This window comes from Podarcis bocagei (genome assembly GCF_964188305.1).
Source record: "Podarcis bocagei genome assembly, chromosome: 1".
NCBI lineage: Eukaryota > Metazoa > Chordata > Lepidosauria > Squamata > Lacertidae > Podarcis > Podarcis bocagei.
This window is the reverse complement of record NC_138125.1, coordinates 131,895,352-131,917,034: the sequence shown is the minus strand read 5'-3', so window position 1 is coordinate 131,917,034 and position 21,683 is coordinate 131,895,352. Positions and strand designations below refer to the sequence as shown.

The 21,683-nt window shown below is 46.3% G+C and overlaps 3 protein-coding genes across 7 annotated transcripts in view; 1 reads left to right on the top strand and 2 right to left on the bottom strand.

Annotated features, from left to right (window-relative positions):
• CYP20A1 (cytochrome P450 family 20 subfamily A member 1) overlaps positions 1 to 8,921 on the bottom strand; it is a 39,818-nt gene extending 30,897 nt beyond the window's left edge. Inside the window, exons 1-3 of the mRNA XM_081181166.1 lie at positions 8,838 to 8,921; positions 5,858 to 5,907; positions 4,017 to 4,183 (exon numbers count right to left, since the gene is read on the bottom strand). Of these exons, the coding sequence (XP_081037292.1) occupies positions 4,017 to 4,183; positions 5,858 to 5,907; positions 8,838 to 8,909 (289 nt within the window). The 5' untranslated portion in view covers positions 8,910 to 8,921. The remainder of the gene's footprint in view (positions 1 to 4,016; positions 4,184 to 5,857; positions 5,908 to 8,837) is intronic.
• Positions 445 to 21,677, top strand: LOC308581596 (uncharacterized protein). 2 transcript variants are annotated; one of them, XM_081184250.1, is made up of 4 exons: positions 445 to 1,320; positions 11,919 to 11,978; positions 14,158 to 14,222; positions 21,504 to 21,677. In XM_081184250.1, exons 1-3 carry the CDS (start codon positions 1,116 to 1,118, stop codon positions 14,196 to 14,198), a joined length of 306 nt encoding a protein of 101 aa, XP_081040376.1. In that variant the 5' UTR covers positions 445 to 1,115; the 3' UTR covers positions 14,199 to 14,222; positions 21,504 to 21,677. The 2 variants fall into 2 exon arrangements, 1 of the variants encoding a protein (XP_081040376.1); XR_014005122.1 differs by lacking the exons at positions 445 to 1,320; positions 21,504 to 21,677 and adding an exon at positions 9,118 to 9,317 and having other exon boundaries at positions 14,158 to 14,360.
• NBEAL1 (neurobeachin like 1) overlaps positions 17,493 to 21,683 on the bottom strand; it is a 142,931-nt gene continuing 138,740 nt past the window's right edge. For 3 of the 4 annotated variants that reach the window (XM_081190962.1, XM_081190961.1, XM_081190963.1), the window contains one exon: positions 17,493 to 19,673. In XM_081190962.1, the coding sequence (XP_081047088.1) occupies positions 19,572 to 19,673 (102 nt within the window). In that variant the 3' untranslated portion in view covers positions 17,493 to 19,571. The remainder of the gene's footprint in view (positions 19,674 to 21,683) is intronic. The other variant, XR_014007218.1, reaches the window with a different exon arrangement.

Genomic DNA, 21,683 nt, shown 5'->3' with positions numbered 1-21,683 from the left:
CCACATTAGCTACCCCTGGAATAGATTTATGGATGACTAACCTTTCCTGCTGGGACTCTTGTCTTTGGGGACATGCAGGCCTTTTTTAGTGACACGGGTGGCGCTGTGGGTTAAACCATAGAGCCTAGGACTTGCCGATCAGAAGGTCAGCGGTTTGAATCCCCACGACGGGGTGAGCTCCCGTTGCTCGGTCCCTGCTCCTGCCAACCCAGCACGTCGAAAGCACGTCAAAGTGCAAATAGATAAATAGGTACCGCTCCGGCGGGAAGGTAAACGGCGTTTCCGTGTGCTGCTCTGGTTCGCCAGAAGCGGATTAGTCCTGCTGGCCACATGACCCGGAAGCTGAACGCCGGCTCCCTCGGCCAATAAAGCGAGATGAGCGCAGCAACTCCAGAGTCGGTCACAACTAGCCCTAATGGTCAGGGGTCCCTTCGCCTTTTTAACCTTTCCTGCAACAAGGTGCCTTCCATACAATTCTAGCCCTGCCCCTCCATTTTAGTTTCCGAGACACACTTTAAGAAACTACCAAGGGGTCCCCTTTGAAAGAGTTTTTCAATCATGAGAGATAAATTAGAAGCCAGCAGAGCAGTTAGGAGCGCTGCGGCAGAATCCACTTATTATGCAAGCCACCTTTGCTGGCAGGCGATATCCCCTGCCCAGCACTGCCAAAAACTCCAAGCCATCTGCCGTTCAATTCAATTAGGAAAAATACAGTGGGCACTCTCCGCAGAGACCCCTCCTTGCCATAGTCCCGGGTTTTTAACCGCACGTAAAAGGCACCTCCGCATTATTACGACCGTGGCAGGAAACACCGGAGGGAACGCACTGAGGAATGTGTGCAGAAGCATTTCAAAATGCTCGTACGCATGGGCCTGTCGTGGATAAGTGTGCCCCCCGAAAAGGTCTCCTTAAATATCCCTTCAAAAATCAAGTCTTAAATGCGTAAGAGGCTGTTTGCTATTCCCTTTCAGGTTCTGTCCACGCCAGCTCAGCCTTTCCGACACTGAACACACACACACACACACCGATCATTTTACTGATGCCCAGACTGGGCACCCACCCTCTGCCACGTTCTGAAGAGGAAAAGTGCAAAAAGCTTCTGTTTGCAAGCAAGCATGGCGTCTGATGTAGGCGCCTTTTCTCCCCATTCATGCGGAAAGAGACACGCCCCCAGCCATTTTGTGGTCTGGTATCTTTTTCCATCCTTTCAGATGTGGCAGCCATTTGCCGTTACGCCACGCAGACGCCATGGCAGCCATTTTGTTAACGGCGCCCACGGCACTCTCTCCAAATTTGAAATAGACCCCCTGTCGTCGTCAGGTATTTTGTGTTTTTCTCCTTGTGTTTTTAGGTCACAAACCTTCCCGCAGTCTTCAGATGAAGGCCGGCATGCAAATTTAATAAATAACAACAACCACCATAACCCTGAAACTGTTCTTAACCTGAAGCACCACTTTAGCTAATGGGGCCTCCTGCTGCTGCTGCTGCGCCGCCGGAGCACAACTTCTGTTGTCATCCTGAAGCAAAGTTCTTAACCTGAGGTAATATTTCTGGGTTAGCAGAGTCCTTAACCTAAAGAGTATGTAACCTGAAGCGTATGTAACCCGAGCTACCACTGTATTTATTGAATTTATACCCGGAGGTCTCAGGGCAGTTATAGTGCCATGCAATCCACATCTAACTTATTTTCCTTTCATACCCCTGTGAGGGGCAACAACAACATCAAGGTCACCTCACGGTGGGCGTCCTGGCTGGGCAAGGACTGAACTCCATGCCACCTCAACCCGAACACATGCCTTTCCGCACTTAATTTCGTGCATTAGATTTCACAGCTCCCAATTTAATCCTCACAACCATCCTGTGAGGTAGGTTAGGCAGAAGAAGCGTCTCATTGGTCATCCAATGAGCTTCACGGTGGCTTGAACACCACACCACTCGGCTGTGCCAAATTCAGCGGGATATTATGGATTCGCAGAAGCCGCCTTGGCTTTTGTTTGACGGCTGTGATGCCCTGCTTTTGATGCCTCTAGCGGTTCCCTCCCTGCGAGACGTGAAGCTACAGGGAACTGGGCACGGGGCCTACTCGGTAGTGGCACCCTCCCTGAAGAACGCCCTCCCATCAGATGTCAAGGAGATAAACAACTACAGTGGTACCTCGGGTTAAGTACTTAATTCGTTCCAGAGGTCCGTTCTTAACCTGAAACTGTTCTTAACCTGAAGCACCACTTTAGCTAATGGGGCCTCCTGCTGCCGCCGCGCCGCCAGAGCACGATTTCTGTTCTTATCCTGAAGCAAAGTTCTTAACCCGAGGTACTATTTCTGGGTTACTGGAGTCTGTAACCTGAAGCGTATGTAACCCGAGGTACCACTGTATTTGACTTTTAGAAGACACCAGGGAAGTTTTTTAATGGCTGATGCTTTACTGCAGGGGTAGGCAATCTGAGGCCCGTGGGCCGGATGCGGCCCAATCGCCTTCTAAATCCGGCCCCCGGCTGGTCCGGGAATCAGCGTGTTTTTACATGAGGAGAATGTGTCCTTTTATTTAAAATGCATCTCTGGGTTATTTGTGGGGCCTGCCTAGTATTTTTACATGAGTAGAATGTGTCCTTTTATTTAAAATGCATCTCTGGGTTATTTGTGGGGCATAGGAATTTGTTCATTTCCCCCCCCCCCCAAAAAAAAAATATAGTCCGGCGCACCACATACTCTGAGGGACGGTGGATCGGCCCACAGCTGAAAAAGGTTGCTGGCCCCTGTTTTACTGTGTTTTTAATATTTTGCTGAGAGCAAAAGTGCTCCCAAATGCCACACGAGTTTAACACTTTTTTAAAAAAGTGAACCCAGTACAGTGGTACGTCAGGTTACATATGCTTCAGGTTACATACGCTTCAGGTTACAGACTCCGCTAACCCAGAAATAGTGCTTCAGGTTAAGAACTTTGCTTCAGGCTGAGAACAGAAATTGTGCTTTGGCGGCGCGGCAGCAGCAGGAGGCCCCATTAGCTAAAGTGGTGCTTCAGGTTAAGAACAGTTTCAGGTTAAGAATGGACCTCCAGAATGAATTAAGTACTTAACCCGAGGTACCACTGTAATACATATGACCGTCCAAAGATCCCTTAAGGCCATGAAGTCGACTGCTTTGGTTAGGCATTGGGTGTCCAGCTGTCCAGAAACCATTTTTAAGTGTTACTAAACACGTGCCTAACAACGGGTAAATAAATAAAAAATTTGCCTCCAAACTATCTCTTTGGCAAGCAGGCTTGCCCAAGGAACCCTGTAACCTTAATTCGCACCTGAAAGGAAAAGGGGTGAGCAGAGACTTGGTTAAATACCACGCTCTTCTAAGGCAAGGAGCTTTTCAAAAAGCATCAGGAGAAATTTAAGTAGTTGTCAGAGTCAAGTAAACTGCAGCCTCTGGGTCAAACATCTCTTCTCAACGTTGCCCCACCAAATTTCAGCAGGGAAGACTGAAGTAAGTTTTGAGCAGCTCCCTCACACACACAGAGATCACTGGCGGCTTTGAGTTCTTGCACTATGAAACGGGCCGCCGCTCTCAAAAGCTTAAAGGTAAAGGACCCCTGACAGCTAAGTCCAGTCACGGACGACTCTGGGGTTGCGGCACTCATCTCGCTTTACTGGCCGAGGGAGCCGACGTTTGTCTGCAGACAGTTTTCCCGGGTCACGTGGCCAGCATGACTAAGCCGCTTCTGGCAAAACCAGAGCAGCGCACGGAAACGTCGTTTACCTTCCCGCCGGAGCGGTACCTATTTATCTACTTGCACTGGTGTGCTTTCAAACTGCTAGGTTGGCAGGAGCTGGGACCGAACAACGGGAGCTCACCGTGTCACGGGGATTCGAACCACCGACCTTCTGATCAGCAAGCCCAAGGCTCAGTGGTTTAAACCACAGCGCCACCTGCGTCCCGCCTCAAAAGCTTATCCCACAATAAATGCGGTCATTTCTACGGTTCAAACCCAACTCGTTTTTTTGTAAACACCCGGAAGGAAGAGCACTCACAGGTCTTGTTGGGGTTGATGTGCTGTTTGAGGAGATCCATGGACCCGAGACTAATCACAAGACGCCGTCCAAACCAGAAAGAGACCACAGGGCCGTATTTCTCATGGAGATTCACCTGGAACTCATGCAAACTACCGCTAGCGATGATATCTGGGAGGTTTCCATCTCTGGAACGAAGAAAGGACAGAGATGACCGCCGGGTGGTAGGGCAACTAAATTTTACTCCACTGAAATTAATGAACAGCTTGGTCAATTGAATATCACCCATACAATTTGCCATCAAAATTCTGAACATGCAAAGATATAGGGGGTCCCATTAGAACCCTCCACTGCCCAAGTCGGCATTATTGTCTGTGCCATGGACACCTTTGCTATGGTAGGCATGTTGCAGTTGGTGACAAACCTATAGCACTTGAAGACCTGCTGGAGTTCCATGCGCTCCATCCAGAGATCTCCACTTCTGAATACTCCTGGTGTAGCCACTGGACACAGCAAAGAGTATGCTTTGCTGCCAATGGGGTGCCCAGAGATGTGACGGCCCTCATGAACCCTTGGGCAAGAGTATCAGCAGCAGCAGCAGCAGCAGCAGCAGTAGTAGTAATAATAATAATAATAATTTATTTATACCCTGTCCATCTGGCTGCGTTTCCCCAGCCACTCTGGGCGGCTCCCAACAGAATATTAAAAATACAATTAAAAAATCAGACATTAAAAACTTCCTTAAACAGGGCTGGCTTCAGGTGTCTTCTAAAAGTCAGGTAGTTGTTTATTTCCTTGACATTGGGGGGTGGAGACGCTCCTTCAGGTATACTGGGCCGAGACCAGTTAGGGCTTTAAAGGTGAGCACCAACACTTTGAATTGTGCTCAGAAACGTTCTGGGAGCCAATGTAAGTATTTCAGGAGCGGTGTTATATGGTCCTGGCGGCTGCTCCCAGTCACCAGTCTAGCTGCTGCATTCTGGATTAGTTGTACAGTGTTACCTTGGGTTACATACACTTCAGGTTACATACGCTTCAGGTTACAGACTCCGCTAACCCAGAAATAGCACCTCGGGTTAAGAACTTTGCTTCAGGATGAAAACAGAAATCGTGCTCTGGTGGTGCGGCAGCAGCAGGAGGCCCCATTAGCTAAAGTGGTGCTTCAGGTTAAGAACAGTTTCAGGTTAAGAACGGACCTCTGGAACGAATTAAGTACTTAACCCGAGGTACCACTGTAGTTGTTTATCTCCTTGACATCTGGTGGGAGGGTGTTCTTCAGGGAGGGTGCCACTACCGAGTAGGCCCCGTGCCCAGTTCCCTGAGGTACCACTGTAGTTTCCAGGTTACCTTCAAAGGTAGCCCCACGTAGAGCGCATTGCAGTAGTCCAAGCGGAAGATAACCAGTGCATGCACCACTCTGGCGAGACGGTCCGTGGGCAGGTAGGGTCTCAGCCTGCCTACCAGATGGAGCTGATAAACAGCTGCCCTGGACGCAGAATTGACCTGCGGCTTCGTGTTCAGCTGTGAGTCCAAAACGACTCCCAGGCTGCGCACCTGGTCCTTCAGAGGTACAGTTACCCTGTAGGAACTTCCCCCATCAGCAGCTCCCAAGAAAGACCAGACCGCCCCCCCCCCCCGTTTGTGCACAAAAATATTACTCCTCTGTGCACGGAGGGGAAAAGATTCTCGCCACTGATCGAGCGTGGAAAACCTGAGGCTTGCCAAGTTTTGCTGGACTCCAACTCCCATCAGCCTTGATCAGCTTGCCCAATGGTCAGGGACGATGTGAGTTGTAGCACAGCAACATCTGGAGACACGATTTCCCGTCGCTGCCCCAATCGAACATGTAAGAAGCTACTTACTTTTCATCCGTCGGAGTCATCCCTGGGATACCTGAAGCCTGTCTGGAAGACTAAGGAAGGAAAGGGGCAATAATCATAACCACAATCCACGGTTGATGGAATTCAGTCACGTAAACGGAGGCTTGAATGGAACATCAAGATTATGTGCTGCACATTAGTATAGATGTACTAAGCGAGACCATTATAAAGCAGCAGTGGATATCTAAAAGTAGAATCATAGAATCATAGAGTTGGAAGAGACCACAAGGGCCATCGAGTCCAACCCCCTGCCAAGCAGGAAACACCATCAGAGCACTCCTGACATATGGTTGTCAAGCCTCTGCTTAAAGACCTCCAAAGTAGGAGACTCCACCACACTCCTTGGCAGCAAATTCCACTGTCGAACAGCTCTTACTGTCAGGAAGTTCTTCCTAATGTTTAGGTGGAATCTTCTTTCTTGTAGTTTGGATCCATTGCTCCGTGTCCGCTTCTCTGGAGCAGCAAAAAACAACCTTTCTCCCTCCTCTATGTGACATCCTTTTATATATTTGAACATGGCTATCATATCACCCCTTAATCTCCTCTTCTCCAGGCTAAACATGCCCAGCTCCCTTAGCCGTTCCTCATAAGGCATCGTTTCCAGGCCTTTGACCATTTTGGTTGCCCTCCTCTGGACACGTTCCCAGTGGCGTAGCGTGGGTTGTCAGCACCCGGGGCAAGGCAAGTAATTTGCGCCCCCTAACCCGTGGATTTGCGCCCCCTAACCCGTGGATTTGCACCCCCTAACCCTAACCCCTAGATGTTGCGCCCGGTGCGGCCGGCCCCCCCGCACCCCCCACGCTACGCCACTGCACGTTCCAGTTTGTCAGTGTCCTTCTTGAACTGGTATTTCCCCCCCTCCCCAAGTTTGAAATGCTCAAAGGGCAGAAAGATAGATCAACTCAAGATATCAAACGGCAGCACATTCCCAGGGGTTTGAGGCAGCAGTCTTTCCTGACCTGACCCTGAAAAAAGCAGGACCCTTTGTATGTGAAACATGATCCAAGTTCGAATCAGGTCAACCCCTGCCAGTCAGAGTAGAACTGGCTTGCTAGGAAGATGGTGGGCTCCTTTGCGAAGGGCTGTGATCCTCAACACACTTGCGAGGGAGCAGGCCTCCTTGCATCCAACCACTGAATAAACAACTATTAAGACCGTGTTGTCAGCCAGCAAACTTGCACACCTGTACTAAGTGGAAAGCCCCACCGACTTTAGCGAGGGCCTTACTCCCGTTAAACATGCAGAACCACATCTGCAGCCATGGCTCATAGCCAAGGATAAACTACCTGGACACTGAGGTCCAGTGCCGAGGGCCTTCTGGCGGTTCCCTCCCTGCGAGAAGCCAAGTTACAGGGAACCAGGCAGAGGGCCTTCTTGGTAGTGGCACCCGCCCTGTGGAACTCCCTCCCATCAGATGTCAAGGAACTAAGCAGCGTTCTGACTTTTAGAAGACATCTGAAGGCAGCCCTGTTTAGGGAAGCTTTTAATGCTTAACAAACTACTGTATTTTAATACTTTGTTGGAAGCCGCCCAGAGTGGCTGGGGAAACCCAGGCAGATGGGTGGGGTATAAATAAATAAATAAAATAATAATAATAATAATAATAATAATAATAATAATAATAATAATTATTATTATTATTATCATCATCATCATCATCATCATCTACTGGAAAGTTGCTCCTGAAGTTTAGCCCCCTCCTCCTCGAAAGGACCACCTTGCTTTCATCCCCTGTGGCTTCTGCCCTGCTCTCCTGGAAAGCAAGTCTAACCCCAGAGGAGTCACAGCTGCACGTGTACACACTACGCCAGAATTTCGGATCTCCATCTGTTTTGGAGAACTACAACCCCCATCATCCTTGGCAAGCTGCAACAGCAGTCAGGGACGATGGGAACTGTAGTCCCCACTTTGCAAAAACGCCTTTAAAGCGTATTGGAGGCGCGTCCCCTCCCTCAAAGGATTCTGGGTCCCGTAGTCTGTTCCGAGTTGCCGTAGAGCTGGAATTTCTCTGTGAGGGGTCAAGTCATAGCTGTCAACTTTCAGATTTGAAAATAAGGGATCAGCGGACTCAAAAATAAGGGATCAGCAGCCTCACCCGTCCCGGGGACAGTCTACGGGATATCTAACAATCTGGGATAGCAGCGGGAAGCAGCGCTGGAATAAGGGAATTTCCCGCAAAAAAAAAAGGGAAGGTTGACAGCTATGGGTCAAGTGCTGCAGCCAGAATCGTTGGAGGGGAAGAACTTCGGACTTACTTCCGAGTAGCCCAACTCCCTGCAATGCAGGAATCTCCACTAGAAAAATATCTGCTTGTGCTGTTTCCGAGCACAATTCATGGTGTTGGTGCTGACCTTTAAAGCTCTAAACGGCCTCGGTCCTGTATACCTGAAGGAGCGTCTCCACCTCCATCGTTCTGCCCGGACACTGAGATCCAGCGCTGAGGGCCTTCTGGCGAGAAGTGAGGTTACAGGGAACCAGAGGGCCTTCTCGGTGGTGGCGCCCACCCTGTGGAACACCCTCCCTTCAGATGTGAAGGCAATAAGCAGCTATCTTCTCTTTAAAAGACATCTGAAGGCAGCCCTGTTTAGGGAAGTTTTTAATACTTAATGCTGTACTGGTTTTAACACTTGATTGGGAGCCGCCCAGAATGGGTGGGGAAACTCAGCCAGATGGGCGGGGTATAAATTATTATTATTATTATTATTATTATTATTATTATTATTATTATTATTATTATTATTATTATGCTTTAAAAAAACACCTTACTTCCGGTGCAGGCTCACCCGGAACTAAGTTACGCTAACTCAAAACCAGCGACGGGACTCCCTCCCCAGTAAAGCCATTAGCGCTGCGGGGGACGCGCCGCCCGCTTCCGCGCGGGCACTTTCTCCCGGCGCCCCAAGATTCTAGAACCCCTTTGATCTCCCCTTTGATCTCCCGGCGCGCGCGGTGCAGCCTTTACCGGGTAGAGGTAAAGCACGGCCCCCACCAGGACCAGCAAGAAAGTGACGGCGAAGATAGCGAAGTCCAGCATGGCAGCAGCAGCGATTCCTCGCCCGAGTTCGGGTGGCAGCAGGGCGGAGATCCGAGCAACGGGAGAGGCGAGAGCAATCGAGCTATCGGCTGTGCGAGGAAGGCGGGGAGGGGGGCGGGACTTTTCCTTGAAACGCGCGTGCACACGCACCCCCCCCAACCCGGCTGATGGAGGTCCAGTCCCAGCTGCGCCCAAGGGTGCGTTTGCATCGCCTCTCCGCGCGCAGCTGCTGCTGCTGCGCCTGGTCTGGCGTCCTTACGCCTTCCGGGAAGAAAAGCGGTGCATTTGCACTGTTTGCACTTTTTTGCACTGTTGCTTTTTCCCCTCCCTTAGGCTTTGGGTTACAAAGCATTCCTGAAGCCCTTGATCCCGTCGAAGCTGCAAGGACGGCTGCAGCAAAATTCATTGGTAAATATTGGTCAATATTAATTGCCTCGCCGACGGTTTTTGTTTTTTTCCTACGCAGGTTGCTCCGCTGCCCTCCGGTACAAAAAGTCTTGCAGCGGTTGCTTATGAACCAGAGCTTCGTTTAATATTTTTATTAAATTTTCTGTTTTACAGTTTCAGATAGATGTTTTGCATCCTTGAGGTATCAGTGACTTCGCTTTTTCTCTTTCCATGGTTCGTTTTGCAAATCTTGTATCCCTGCATGTTTTACAAAAACTATACCAATCGGTTTTCCCTTATTATGTCCATCAAAAATTATTCACGTTGTTGAATTTATCTTAATGCTGCCTGCGTTTTCAGCTGTACACAGTTATTTCCCATATATTCAGTACAGTCATATCTAGGGTTGAAGTAGCTTCGGGATGAATATTTTCGGGTTGCGCTTTACGGCAACCCGGAAGTAACGGAGTGCGTTACTTCCGGGTTTCGCCTCTCGCGCATACGCAAATGCTCAAAATGACATCACGCGCATGCGCGGAAGCGGCAAAATGAGACCCGCAGACGCGCCATCGCGTCTTATGTTTACTTCAGGATGCAAACGGGGCTCCGGAACGGATCCCGTTCGTATCCAGAGGTACCACTGTAAATGTTTTCCAATCTTCCATACAAACGTATGTTCTTCTTGTGCTCAGAACTTTGGATCTGCTTTCTTAGATGAGATATATTGTTTCTGTACATTACTCAATGTGTTAAAAAATAGCTTTAAGCTGTGCACTAAAAACTGAAACAGCAACAGGCAGCTTACAAAATAATACAAAGTTGTTAATCAATATCAATCCATTTTCCTTCTGACATACCCTCCCTCTTGGCCTCCGGGTTCTCCCCCAGCGTCCAAACAAACTCTGAGCTCACCCACAAAAAGTCTTGCAACTAGAAAGAGTTCTTCAAAACAGTGGACATCATTCTAGTCCAGGGGTAGGTAGCCCAAGGCCCAGGGGCCACATCTGGCCCAATCGCCTTCTCAATCCGGCCCGCGGACAGTCCGGGAATCTGCATGTTTTTACATGAGTAGAATGTGTCCTTTTATTTAAAATGCATCTCTGGGTTATTTGTGGAGCTCTAGACTCTCTCTCTAGATTTGCTTTTATGGGCAGGCCCAAAGTGGATGGGATTTCCTCAGGCTGCCCACAACTCTGTCTCTAGATCATAATTTTATTAATTGTCAGTTATAATCTAATAATGTGCCGTAAGCCTCCCATAGTGGCTGGGGAGACCCAGCCCGATGGGTGGGGTGTAAATAATAAAATTACTATTATTATTATTATTAGTTTTCATAGAGGGGAGTGGTCTTTTGAACACCAAAGAGGACAGAAAACCGGAATAAATAAAAATCTCCAAACTATAGTTGCTTGTGTATGGAAACTCAATCCCTCTGGGTTCTTTTCTACGGTACCACAAACCATAGTTTGGTATGTCTGAACAGAACAGGTATGAGGCTCTTCAGTGATAATATTAGTGAAATAAATTGTCTTATTTGAGGCTTTGGACATAGCTCACTTGATTTATGAACAGGATTGTCCACTTTTTAAAAAAGTGTTAATACCATTTGCCTGGGAACTGAGGTGCTCTAAAGAACAAGTGCAGCTCGCTGCTGTCAGATAACAGCTGAAGAAGAAATTCACACATTTTTCAAGCGGTTGTTGCATTTCAGCATAAATAGGTGTATGTTTTAAGGTCCATATAGTAAAAGCTATGGTTTTCCCAGTAGTGATGTATGGAAGTGAGAGCTGGACCATCAAGAAGGCTGATCGCCGAAGAATTGATACTTTTGAATTATGGTGCTGGAGGAGACTCTTGAGAGTCCCATGGACTGCAAGAAGATCAAACCTCTCCATTCTTAAGGAGATCAGCCCTGAGTGCTCACTGGAAGGACAGATCCTGAAGCTGAGGCTCCAATATGGCCACCTCATGAGAAGAGAAGACTCCCTGGAAAAGACCCTGATGTTGGGAAAGATGGAGGGCACAAGGAGAAGGGGATGGCAGAGGTCGAGATGGTTGGACAGTGTTCTCGAAGTTACCAACATGAGTTTGACCAAACTGCGGGAGGCAGTGGAAGACAGGAGTGCCTGGCATGCTCTGGTCCATGGGGTCACGAAGAGTCGGACACAACTAAACAACAACAGGTGTATGAGGAGTTCTGGGCTGCAAACTTGCTTATACCATGGCATTCAGCTTTTGGGGGATGCAGGTTCCTCCATTCAGAAAATGTTCCCCGTGTCCTGGCCAGGCCTGTGTGTTTTGAGATGCTCAAATGCCTGTTGGGCCTCTGCAACGGCTTCTTGCCCCCCAAGCAATCCGTATGGGGCATAGTGAGTCTTGAATAGGCCGGCACAAACTTGCGGTAAGAGTTGGTGATTCCCCCCCCCCCTTTGAGTCTCAGAGGTGCACAAAACTCAAAAAGTCTCATCTTGAAGAATATGAATAGATTGTGTGGTGTTCAAGGTAATATGCCTTGAAAAATAAACGTTTAATATTTGGAATATTTTGTTTGCCAGGTTCAAAAAGACATTTGCAGTATAGTACAAGATTACTAGGTAATTCTTTTTTGTATCACTATTGCAGGAAACTCAGGAGAAAAGGATCCCGCAGTACCATGGAGAATCCAACACACCTCCTGTTTTGGTGAGTAGTATGTTTTCAGTCACAATGGCATCGTCCCAACATGGTGTGTCTGAGAAGACGCCAAGGCAGACTGCAAGGAGGAAGGGTTGCAAGACGGTAGCTGCTCCCTTTAAAAAAAAAAACAAGACCAGAACTGATCTATGTAAGAATTTGATGGCCAGCGGCCTTGGCTATAGGACTACAAACACCATTTTCATGGAACTTGCAAAAAGGTGAGATTTTTGCCTCCCCAGTAGTCAAGACCCAGCTTTCCCTCGCAAAGTAGTTTTTGCCTCCTCCTACAAGCAGCAGTGATCCTTCATGTAAACCCTTTAGAGGCAACGAACGAAGTGAATGGTTAAAGTGCCACACACATTAACTCTCCACACACACACACACACACACACACACACACACACACACCGTCATCAAAGCACAGGACAGCATCTTTCGCCCAGGTCTGAGCTCAGCAGGTGACTGCTATCCCCTGTTCATTCAACATTTTATATTTTCTCCACCTCTGTCTATGGGTACAAAGGGCGATTTTACCATAATTACAAACATTGCATAGCCAGCATGTGCATTTCAAATGATCTATATCAGGATTCAGCAACCTTTTTCAGCAGGGGGCTGGTACACTGTCCCATTTTAAATAAAAGGACACATTCTACTCATGTAAAAAGTGTGTTTTTACATGAGTAGAATGTGTCCTTTTATTTAAAATAAACATAGATCAGTTCTGGTCTTGTTTTTTTTTTTTTTAAAGGGAGCAGCTACCGTCTTGCAACCCTTCCTCCTTGCAGTCTGCCTTGGCGTCTTCTCAGACACACCATGTTGGGACGATGCCATTGTGACTGTCCTGAGGGTCTAAGTTCCTGATCTCTCAGCGCAAGCGTTTCTCAAACTTGCCTTCCCTGCCCCCCACGCATCCAATAATTGGGGGATGATGCTTCCACCCATTCCGTGGTTGCATCTTAGATCTTAAACCTGTTTTCTCCTCCTTTGCTCTTATTGCCTTCGCATCCATGGAAGTGTGGTACTTAAAGGAAGACTTAGTTGTCCTAATAGTTGGGAGGCAAGCACTCGCACTGTGAGATAATCTCATCGACGATCTTTAACCCTGGGGATTTTTTAAATAAAAAGGATCGGACAAAAATCTCTACCTGCAGCACAATCCTCTTTTATACGATAGCTATGAATGCATCATGTAAATCAGGGGTCGACAACTTAAGGCTCATAGGCCACAGGCAGCCCACGGGGGTCGTTTAACCGGCCCATGCACCCCCACTGCCCACTCAGTCGGCTCCCATGCACCATGCAAAACCGGCGCAAAGCAGAGTGGGGACCGCCTTCTGTGACGCTGGCCAGCTTCCCATTGGCTGCAGGAAGCTCTTGCAGCCACTGGGAAGCTGTGCACACCTCCTCTGCACAGGAAGGAGCGCCAGAAATAGTGTTTGCACATGCGTGTGTGCGCACTCCGGCGCACCGCAGCATTTGCGGGACCATGAACCGGCCCAAGCCACAAAAACTTTGCCGACCCCCAATGTAAATAAAAGCTTGCTGTTGGCATCTTTCATGCACCCCCACTGGGGGTGCAGTGGGGGTGCATCTTTCATGAGACTTTGCATGATGGGCATAGCAGCCGTGGATATAAAGGTAAACAACCCCGGATGGTAAAGTCAAAGGCGACTATGGACTTTCAGGCCGAGGGAGCCGGTGTATGTCCACAGACAGCTTTCTGGGTCATGTGGCGAAGCTGGGACCGAGCAACGGGAGCTCACCCCGTCGCGGGGATTCGAACCGCCAACCTTCTGATCGGCAAGCCCAAGAGGCTCAGCAGTTTAGACCACAGCGCCACCCACATGAGTACAGCTCACATTGGTTGTTGTGTGTTCTTTGGAGCCGAGCCTCAAATCATTTACCCACCAGCATGTAACCAGCGAATTCACATTTGAGGGGTTAAAGCTAGATAGGGAACCAGTAATAATAATAATAATAATAATAATAAATTTTATTTATATCCCGCCCTCCCCAGCCGAAGCCGGGCTCAGGGCGGCTAACAACACTAAAATAGTGCAACATTATAAAAACATCATAAGAATTAATTAAAATCAAGAAGTGTCCTCCAAGAAACATGCTCAGTCCTAACAGCTATGTACATTAGTAACTTCAAGTTTGCCTCGTTCTTCCTTTGGTACAGAGGGAACACCCCCAAGGACTATGACCCTGGAGTGGACTTGAGTTTCCTGGTGACAGAAAGCTCAGGTAAGCTGTAACGTCAATTGAAGAGAAGTCAACTTCCAAGCAGACTCTTGCTTAGCAGAAAAAGAATGGCCTTATCTGGGAAGGAGGGAAAAACCCAGATGCCCAGAAGCCACTGGCGCATGCTGGCAAGTTACTGCTTCCCACAATGCAACTCTTTACTATCTTAGATACTCTGGCTTCTTTAGCCTATACTATCCTCCACCAGGGCCAGGGCCTTTTCAGTGATGGCTCCGACCTAGTGGAATGCTCTGTCCCACGAGATTAGGGCCCTGCAGGACTTGATCTCCTTCCGCAGGGCCTGTAAGAGCTATTCCGCCTGGCCTTCAATTTGAATTAGCCTGATCCTCTATTCCCCTTTTCCTTTCCTCTTCTATGAAGAAACCCTTCTGGGACCCCACACTTAAATTCTTCCCTGGTCTCCTTGCTGGCCCTAGTAGGAGCCACTTGGCCAGTTAGCCCTGGTGATCATTTGATGTTTACTGACTAGGGTTCCCCCGCCCCATGACCCCTGAATTTTTGAATTTTATTGACATCGATGGTGCATTTATGTTGTATTTTATGCTGTTTTTAGGTCACATTTTAATCAGTGTTTTATATTTGCTGTTAGCTGCCCTGAGCCCGGTTTTTAAACCGGGAAGGGCGGGGTATAAATAAAATTATTATTATTATTAAATATAGTTGTGCATTCTTTCACAGCAACTCTCTTATTCTCACATGCTTCCCCCTCACCCACTATCAGCTATTTTGGCTCGAGGAAATGTTCCCATAGCAGAAGTGATAGTTTCTGCGTAGGCTACAGCTCAGCCAGGGCAAAAAATCTTCTTTTTCCAGGCATGTATCGGAACACGCAAGGGCTAAAAGTGTGGGTGTGTGCAAGCCATGCATAGATTCGTATCAGATGTGAAGGTATTCCTGGGGTTGGACAGGACACTCCCAGCCATTTTTGCGAGTTGTCGTCTGCCATCCCTGCTGAACAACAGATTGGATAAAGAGAATTGTTTGCACAGCCCCTGTTTGCATGTGGAGCAAACCTTGCAATCCAGCTGTGGTGCCCATGCAGATGTTTGAATGCAGGCACAGTGCTTTGGGGCAACAAAAAAGGAGAGAGGCTAAGCACACGTCCAATTTTATTTAATTGGCTGCAGACCCATTATATACAAACCTAATTTGACAATCAATTTTATGTACAAGTTGAGCAAGCCTTTTAAAAAGGGTTAAATTACAAATCTGTAAATCTTACAAAGTGCAAATTTTAGAACATTTCACACCATGCTGTACATCAGTTCCGTGTTAGCCAATATACATACATACAGACTTAAAATTATTAAACCTTACCGTCGAAAACACAGTGTATTATTTAACCTTAGAAGCACCCCCCCAAAAAAAGAGGAAAGGTATTGCACAGACTAACAGAAATATTTGCTGCTGTTATACAAGGATTAGTTGAACCTAAATATATCAAAAACACTTCCACCCAAAATCTGAAGGCATTTTTGGCATTAAAAACCCATTTGTAATCACAATTGCACTATCAGAATAATCAGTCTTCGATTATCATTTGCCTGTATATATACATAAGGCTTAGTGTCCTGTTTCTATTTTAATTGTGGTGTTTTAAGCAAATGCAGAGGCACGTGGTAAATGAATTTTTGTTTTCTGTTTAGAAAAACCGGTTTTAAATAGCAGCACAATCTCCAGGGCAGGTTGCTAATTAACAAAGCTGGGATATTCAAAACTGCCGTTGAGCAGTACAAAAACGCCCTCCGTATTCTTTTTCCTTGTAGCATTGCAGTGGGGAAGAATATGCATGTCTGTGGCCAAGCAAGAGGGGATTGGGGAAAGTCAACAAAATGGCCCTGCCTCTCTGGTGTCAACAATGATCATTACTTTCCCTACATACTCTTGCACGGTGCTGCCAGATTTCGGGAAAATGCCATTTTTGCTGCTTTCAAAGCTCTGTTTAGTGTTCTCAAAGTGCAAGACTTTTCGTTGACATGCTAGGAAGTGGCACGAGGAACCTGGAATGCTTCTGTACAGGAGTATACAGAGAGGCCAGCAAAGTGTGCGGTTTCCTGGTATTACCCATGCCACTGGGGTAGCACAGGACACAGACCTAGCAGTTACAGCGCAGGTGGGGAACCTGAAATCGCACACCCGTCATGTAACCCTAAGACAAACCACGACTACGAGAAAAGATGTCGAAATGGCAGTATTCTCCATAAGAACTGCAGCTGCTTCTCCTAAGGATAGTACTGCCCTACCCTTAAGCTAAGCCAGACATACACAAACTCGGCCCTCCAGGTGTTTTGGGACTACAATTCCCATCCTCCCTGACCACTGGTCCTGTTAGCTGGGGATGATGGGAGTTGTAGTCCCAAAACATCTGGAGGGCTGAGTCTGCCTATGCCTGAAACCAGGCTTCCATTCTCCAAATGGAAGCATAGTTGCAGCCGTGAAAGGACTCAGTCCAAAAGCCCAACTCGGCTGTGGAGGGAAGTTCTACACAGATCGAAGATGGATAAATTTCCATTGACCCACTGCAGCAGCAGCCAACATGATGCCTTCAAGGCGTTGTCGGACTGCAACTCCCATCACTCCCCAACCATTGGCAACAGTGACCAGGTCTGATGGCAGTGCATCCAACAATATTGTGAGGCCACCATGTTGGCTTTCCTTCATTATTTTCTTCAAAAGGCAGAAGACTCATAGGTTACTCAGAGTTTTGCTGGGAGGCCTTCCAAATATCACTGGAGAAAGAACAAGCATGTGAACAGTTCCCACAATTTCTCTAGTTTGCTCCCCTGAATTAGTCTTTGTTTACCAGCCTGACATTTCTTTATAGTTATTTTTTTTAAAAAAAAATCCAAAATAACCGTCAACACGATGCCCCCAAACAATGCACTGTAGAAACCCACCCGTAACAGCATAATTACTTCACCTAGTTTTTTTAATTAAAAAAAGAAAAGGTGACTCATTCCAGAATATTCATCAATACTCCTTCACTTTTCAATCTTAATGAACCAGTTTCCCATTCATAAATGTTTCAACGCTTTCAGATTATCTTTGGTATCGCTACAAAAACGACGGCTTTCATTTTAACTTGCTCCCACATGTATAAGCACATTCTCAATTTCAGCCCTGTGTGAAAACTGCTTTAATCCCTGAAATCCCAGTTTTTCCCTATAATAAGCAGCAAAGTTATTTCCAATCAGAATTTCTACACACCCGAGCCAGATTTATTAAAACAAACCCACTAAATACTTTTTTAAAAATAACCTTTGTTAAAGAGCACAATACAAGAGCATTGATCCTTTAAATAAATAAATCAGAAGACATGGGGAAACCTGTGGCCTGCAGAGATGTTGCTGGACAAAAAACTCCTATCATCCTGGATCTTTGGCCGTGTTGACTGGGGTTGGGAGTTGAACAAAATCTGGCAGGCCAAAGGCTCTTCATCCCTGAAATAAATTACCCAATTTCCAAAGACATCTGCACAAAAGTCAAGGAATAAACTGAAAATGGCTTATATTTCGCATGTAGTTCAACATCTTTCCAACCTGGAAAGAAATCTGAGCAAAGTGATCCACTCACTTCAACCAGTTTTGCACAGTCCGTTGGAGCGTGATAATAAAATAACAACTTATTGACCGGTTCCATAAAAGACCGTGTTTTAAACGATGCTCTTCCAACAAGCAAGTGAGCAAAGCCCTACAACAACAACAACAACATCATCATCACCATCAACAACAAGATTTCAAGATTTCCCCATGCAAATTCAGATCTAAAACCAAGGCCTCTGGCTTTAACCATCAAAGAACGCTCTGGAATCCCAAGCAAACAGATCCTTCAGCTCTCACCCAAAACTATGGCGCTCCATGTGTAGGAAACTGTGGCTCCCACTTGGTCCAAAGAAATAACGAAAATGCAGGTAGTGCTTAGATTCTCCCATTTACTTCTGCTGTATCTGAAATGTCCTTCGAAAAAGACACAGCCCTGTGCACAACCATCTCTTCCCCATTACCAAAGGATCCGCAACATTAGCACAGCGCTGATCACTTTTGGGAGTGTGCAGGTAGGTTTCAGCCTTGCACAACTCCCCGCTGCTGGAGACAGCATCTCCGCACACCACACTAAGCACTGTTTGCATGCGCTGGACCCGGAATCGCCATCCCTTTGTGTAAAAATATGCTACCGTGCAAAAAGGACTGCAATTGCTGGATCAGGTGCCTAGATATTGCACGTTTTCTTTTCAAAATGACCCTACCTCTCAAGTTTAATTTGCAGCGGCATGTAACGGTTCAGAGTAGCAGGCCTGCTCCCCGTGTCTCCCAGGTCCACATTCGTTTTTAACGCACTGACAATCCAACGCACGACATCCAAACTGGACAACGGAGGCACCACCTGAAGAACAGTTCCCAGCTGATCGATACGATTCTGACGTCAATTGCAGAATTCAACTGAAGGGCACAAGGAAAACTCTCCCCACCCCACAAGCTGAGTCTGAATAATTTTCATTTTTAGATTTCTGGAACTATGGAAGCTTTGGAGGGGAAAGAAGGAAGTGTGTTTGTCTTATAACGGACAGGAAATTTAGAGGCATTGGTTAAGATCCAAAAGACTGCCCATGTCCTGCTCAGTATATTAAATTGGATCTTCTGTTTCATTTTTGGGCAACACTCCCTGCTCTCCCAAGGCCAATTTTTAAACAACAAGCTAGTTCACAGAATGGGGCAGCGACAAATCAGCTATGCACATACCCATTTGCTTGTGCACAGGTAAATGAATTTACTGGATCACAACCTATATAAATATATATTATGTTACAGTCAATGTCAACGGTTTGGTGATGCCGACAGTCACATAACCCAGACAAATTTGGCAAGTGTTCATAAACTTTTATACCAGTGAATGCTGACCTCAGAATATTTGTCCGCATTCACTGGCATGTATGCAAAAGGCTTATAGAAATCAATTTTTCAGATATTCAGCAAACTTACCCATGATTGTCAGCATTAAGCTGCGAATGTCAGTTAAGTATCAAACACACACATATATGTACAAACAAACATGTTACACACAAATATACACATATAAACATATGAATGCATACATATCTCTCACAAACAATTCATTTGCTTAAATAATATCGAATCAGCTTATTTCGTCCAATTCTAACATATTAACACAATTACAAAAATGACAGGTGCTATAGGCTTATTCCCCATATCTGCCTGTGGAAACTGTGCTGTCGCTTCAAACGTAACTGAGCAAGTTGAAAGATACGATTGGAAAATAATCAGAAGATTAAATAAATGTGTGGAATTCCCCAAGAGGAGGCAGGAGCAGAAATCACATGGAATCTTGCGTGTTATATTCAGTCTCTCCTGATGAAATCTGGCTGATACGTTTGCTTGAACCCCACAACTTTCGGGAGAGCTGTCCCACACGCATCTGTTTCAGGTAATTGAGAGAAACAAAAAGAAGGGGAGGGAGCGGATAAGGGGAATAAATTAAATAAAAACTTCAGGAGATTCTGGAAAAGCACAGACAGCACAAGATATAGCGCGCGCACACGCACACACACAAAACAAAACATAATGGGCAATTTATTCCTAAAATAATTCAGCGCTTGGACAATTTTAGGGCACACAAATAAGCAAAGCAACATGGATGTCTGTCTTGTGCTTTCTGACTGTTATGGGGCCTTAATGTCAAGTGGTTTTATAAGAACTTTGTCTGGACTTCCTTTAAAATCAGGGGGGGAAATGGAATTTAGATCTCTGGCTTTGTGGTGGCGGTTTTTCGTTTGGTGTTTTTTAATAAACACCATTTTTAAAAGTCCAGTGTAAGAGAACAAAATCAGTTTTAAGGTTTTGCTAGGGAGTAAGTCTCATGGAACACAATGGGACTCACTTTCATTCCAAACAAGCGGAGGACATAAATGCACCTAGCAAAATGCTACGCTTTAGCAGGAAAACTAAAACGCTTGACCATGGATCAGAAAGAAGACGATTCTGCGCAGCAGCAGCAAAAAGATCATTCATTGCGCCAAATCTGTACACGTTTAAATTGCTCAGGTGAAATAATTAGTGCAAGAATCACTATTTAAAAAACATGTAAGGTATATTGACATAAATACATAAAAGTTAAAGCCTATGCTGACATATGTATGGACCAATCATGCTGGTGAGGTTAAAGGCAGATCAATATCTGTGGTCTCAACAGCACACACTAGACTGGAATCAGATATGCCCTTCTGCAAACAGATTTATCCCTTCACCGTTTGCAGAACAGGCTAAGATCCTGCAGAGATTTCCAGTCATGGAAGCAACTTTTGCTCATCCCTCCAAGCCCCCTCCAGTGTTCTGCCTTCCAGAGCAGCTTTTCGTGGGGCCCAGCAATTACCTAATCAATACAATATAACATAAGGAATACTTCTAGTGCAATGTTTGGTTGCCTTTGACTTCAGCAGACCAATGGCTCAGGCACAGGTTTAAGTTTGGACCAGAGGCAAGTGGTGCAAAACATTTCAGAAATCTGTGGAGTGCTCAAACCGTGTGACGCTTGAGATAGGAAAAAAACTGCAGATCTTCAGGAATCAATCGGAGATAGTTATCAGTTACTTCCTAGCATCGTCTGACAATGTTAGTCCAGAGGTTTGCTTGGCTTAGGAATGCCCTATTAGGCATCACTGTGAAATTAGAAGGAATTCTTTCAAACTCGATGCAATATGGCATTCTCCACTGGTCCACAAAGCTTATGTCAGCATCCTTCCTCAATGGCACCGAAATACTTTGGTGCAGTTGTGTTTTTTAAAAAAAAGTTTGGTAAGACCCTGTTTTTGTGCAGTGTCTGATGAACGCTATACAAGTGATACTTGCGTACAGCAGCTTAAGAACCATCACAGAACAAAATAGCAGCATTTGCCCTTTTCTTAACTCTTAACGGGCAAGGATAAGGTGGTGCTTTTAACTATAGCTTTCAAGGTCAAACCCAAATGCAGTAAAGCCAAAACAAAGAAAAATCCACAGGAGTTCATCCTTGTCTGTTCAGCGTTCTTCCGAAATCAAATTCCGTAACTTGCAAACAGGAGTGGTGCATTAGTGTTTAGAATGAAATGTTAGACGGCGGGCAGCAATGTGCAAGTTCAGTTCAGACGGTTTCCCAATCTAGCAAGCAGCAGAAAGTTGTAATCTCAGCTATGGTAAAACCTCTATATTAGTCCACTGATTCTGCCCCAGCTCCCCAATGTGTTGTTCCCTTCTACGCTCTCGTTTCCAGCAGAAGACCTTTTGGAAAGAAACGGCAAGAACATCTCGAAAACTATTTCTTCCCCTCGGAAAGCTCAAGCTTGCTGAGACGTTTGCCCTGCCAGAGAGGCGATCGCTTGCCCAGCTGGAAAGCAGAAATAAGCGAGCTGCCCACCGTTCGGTAGATAAAGTTCCTGAGGGTAGGTTTTAC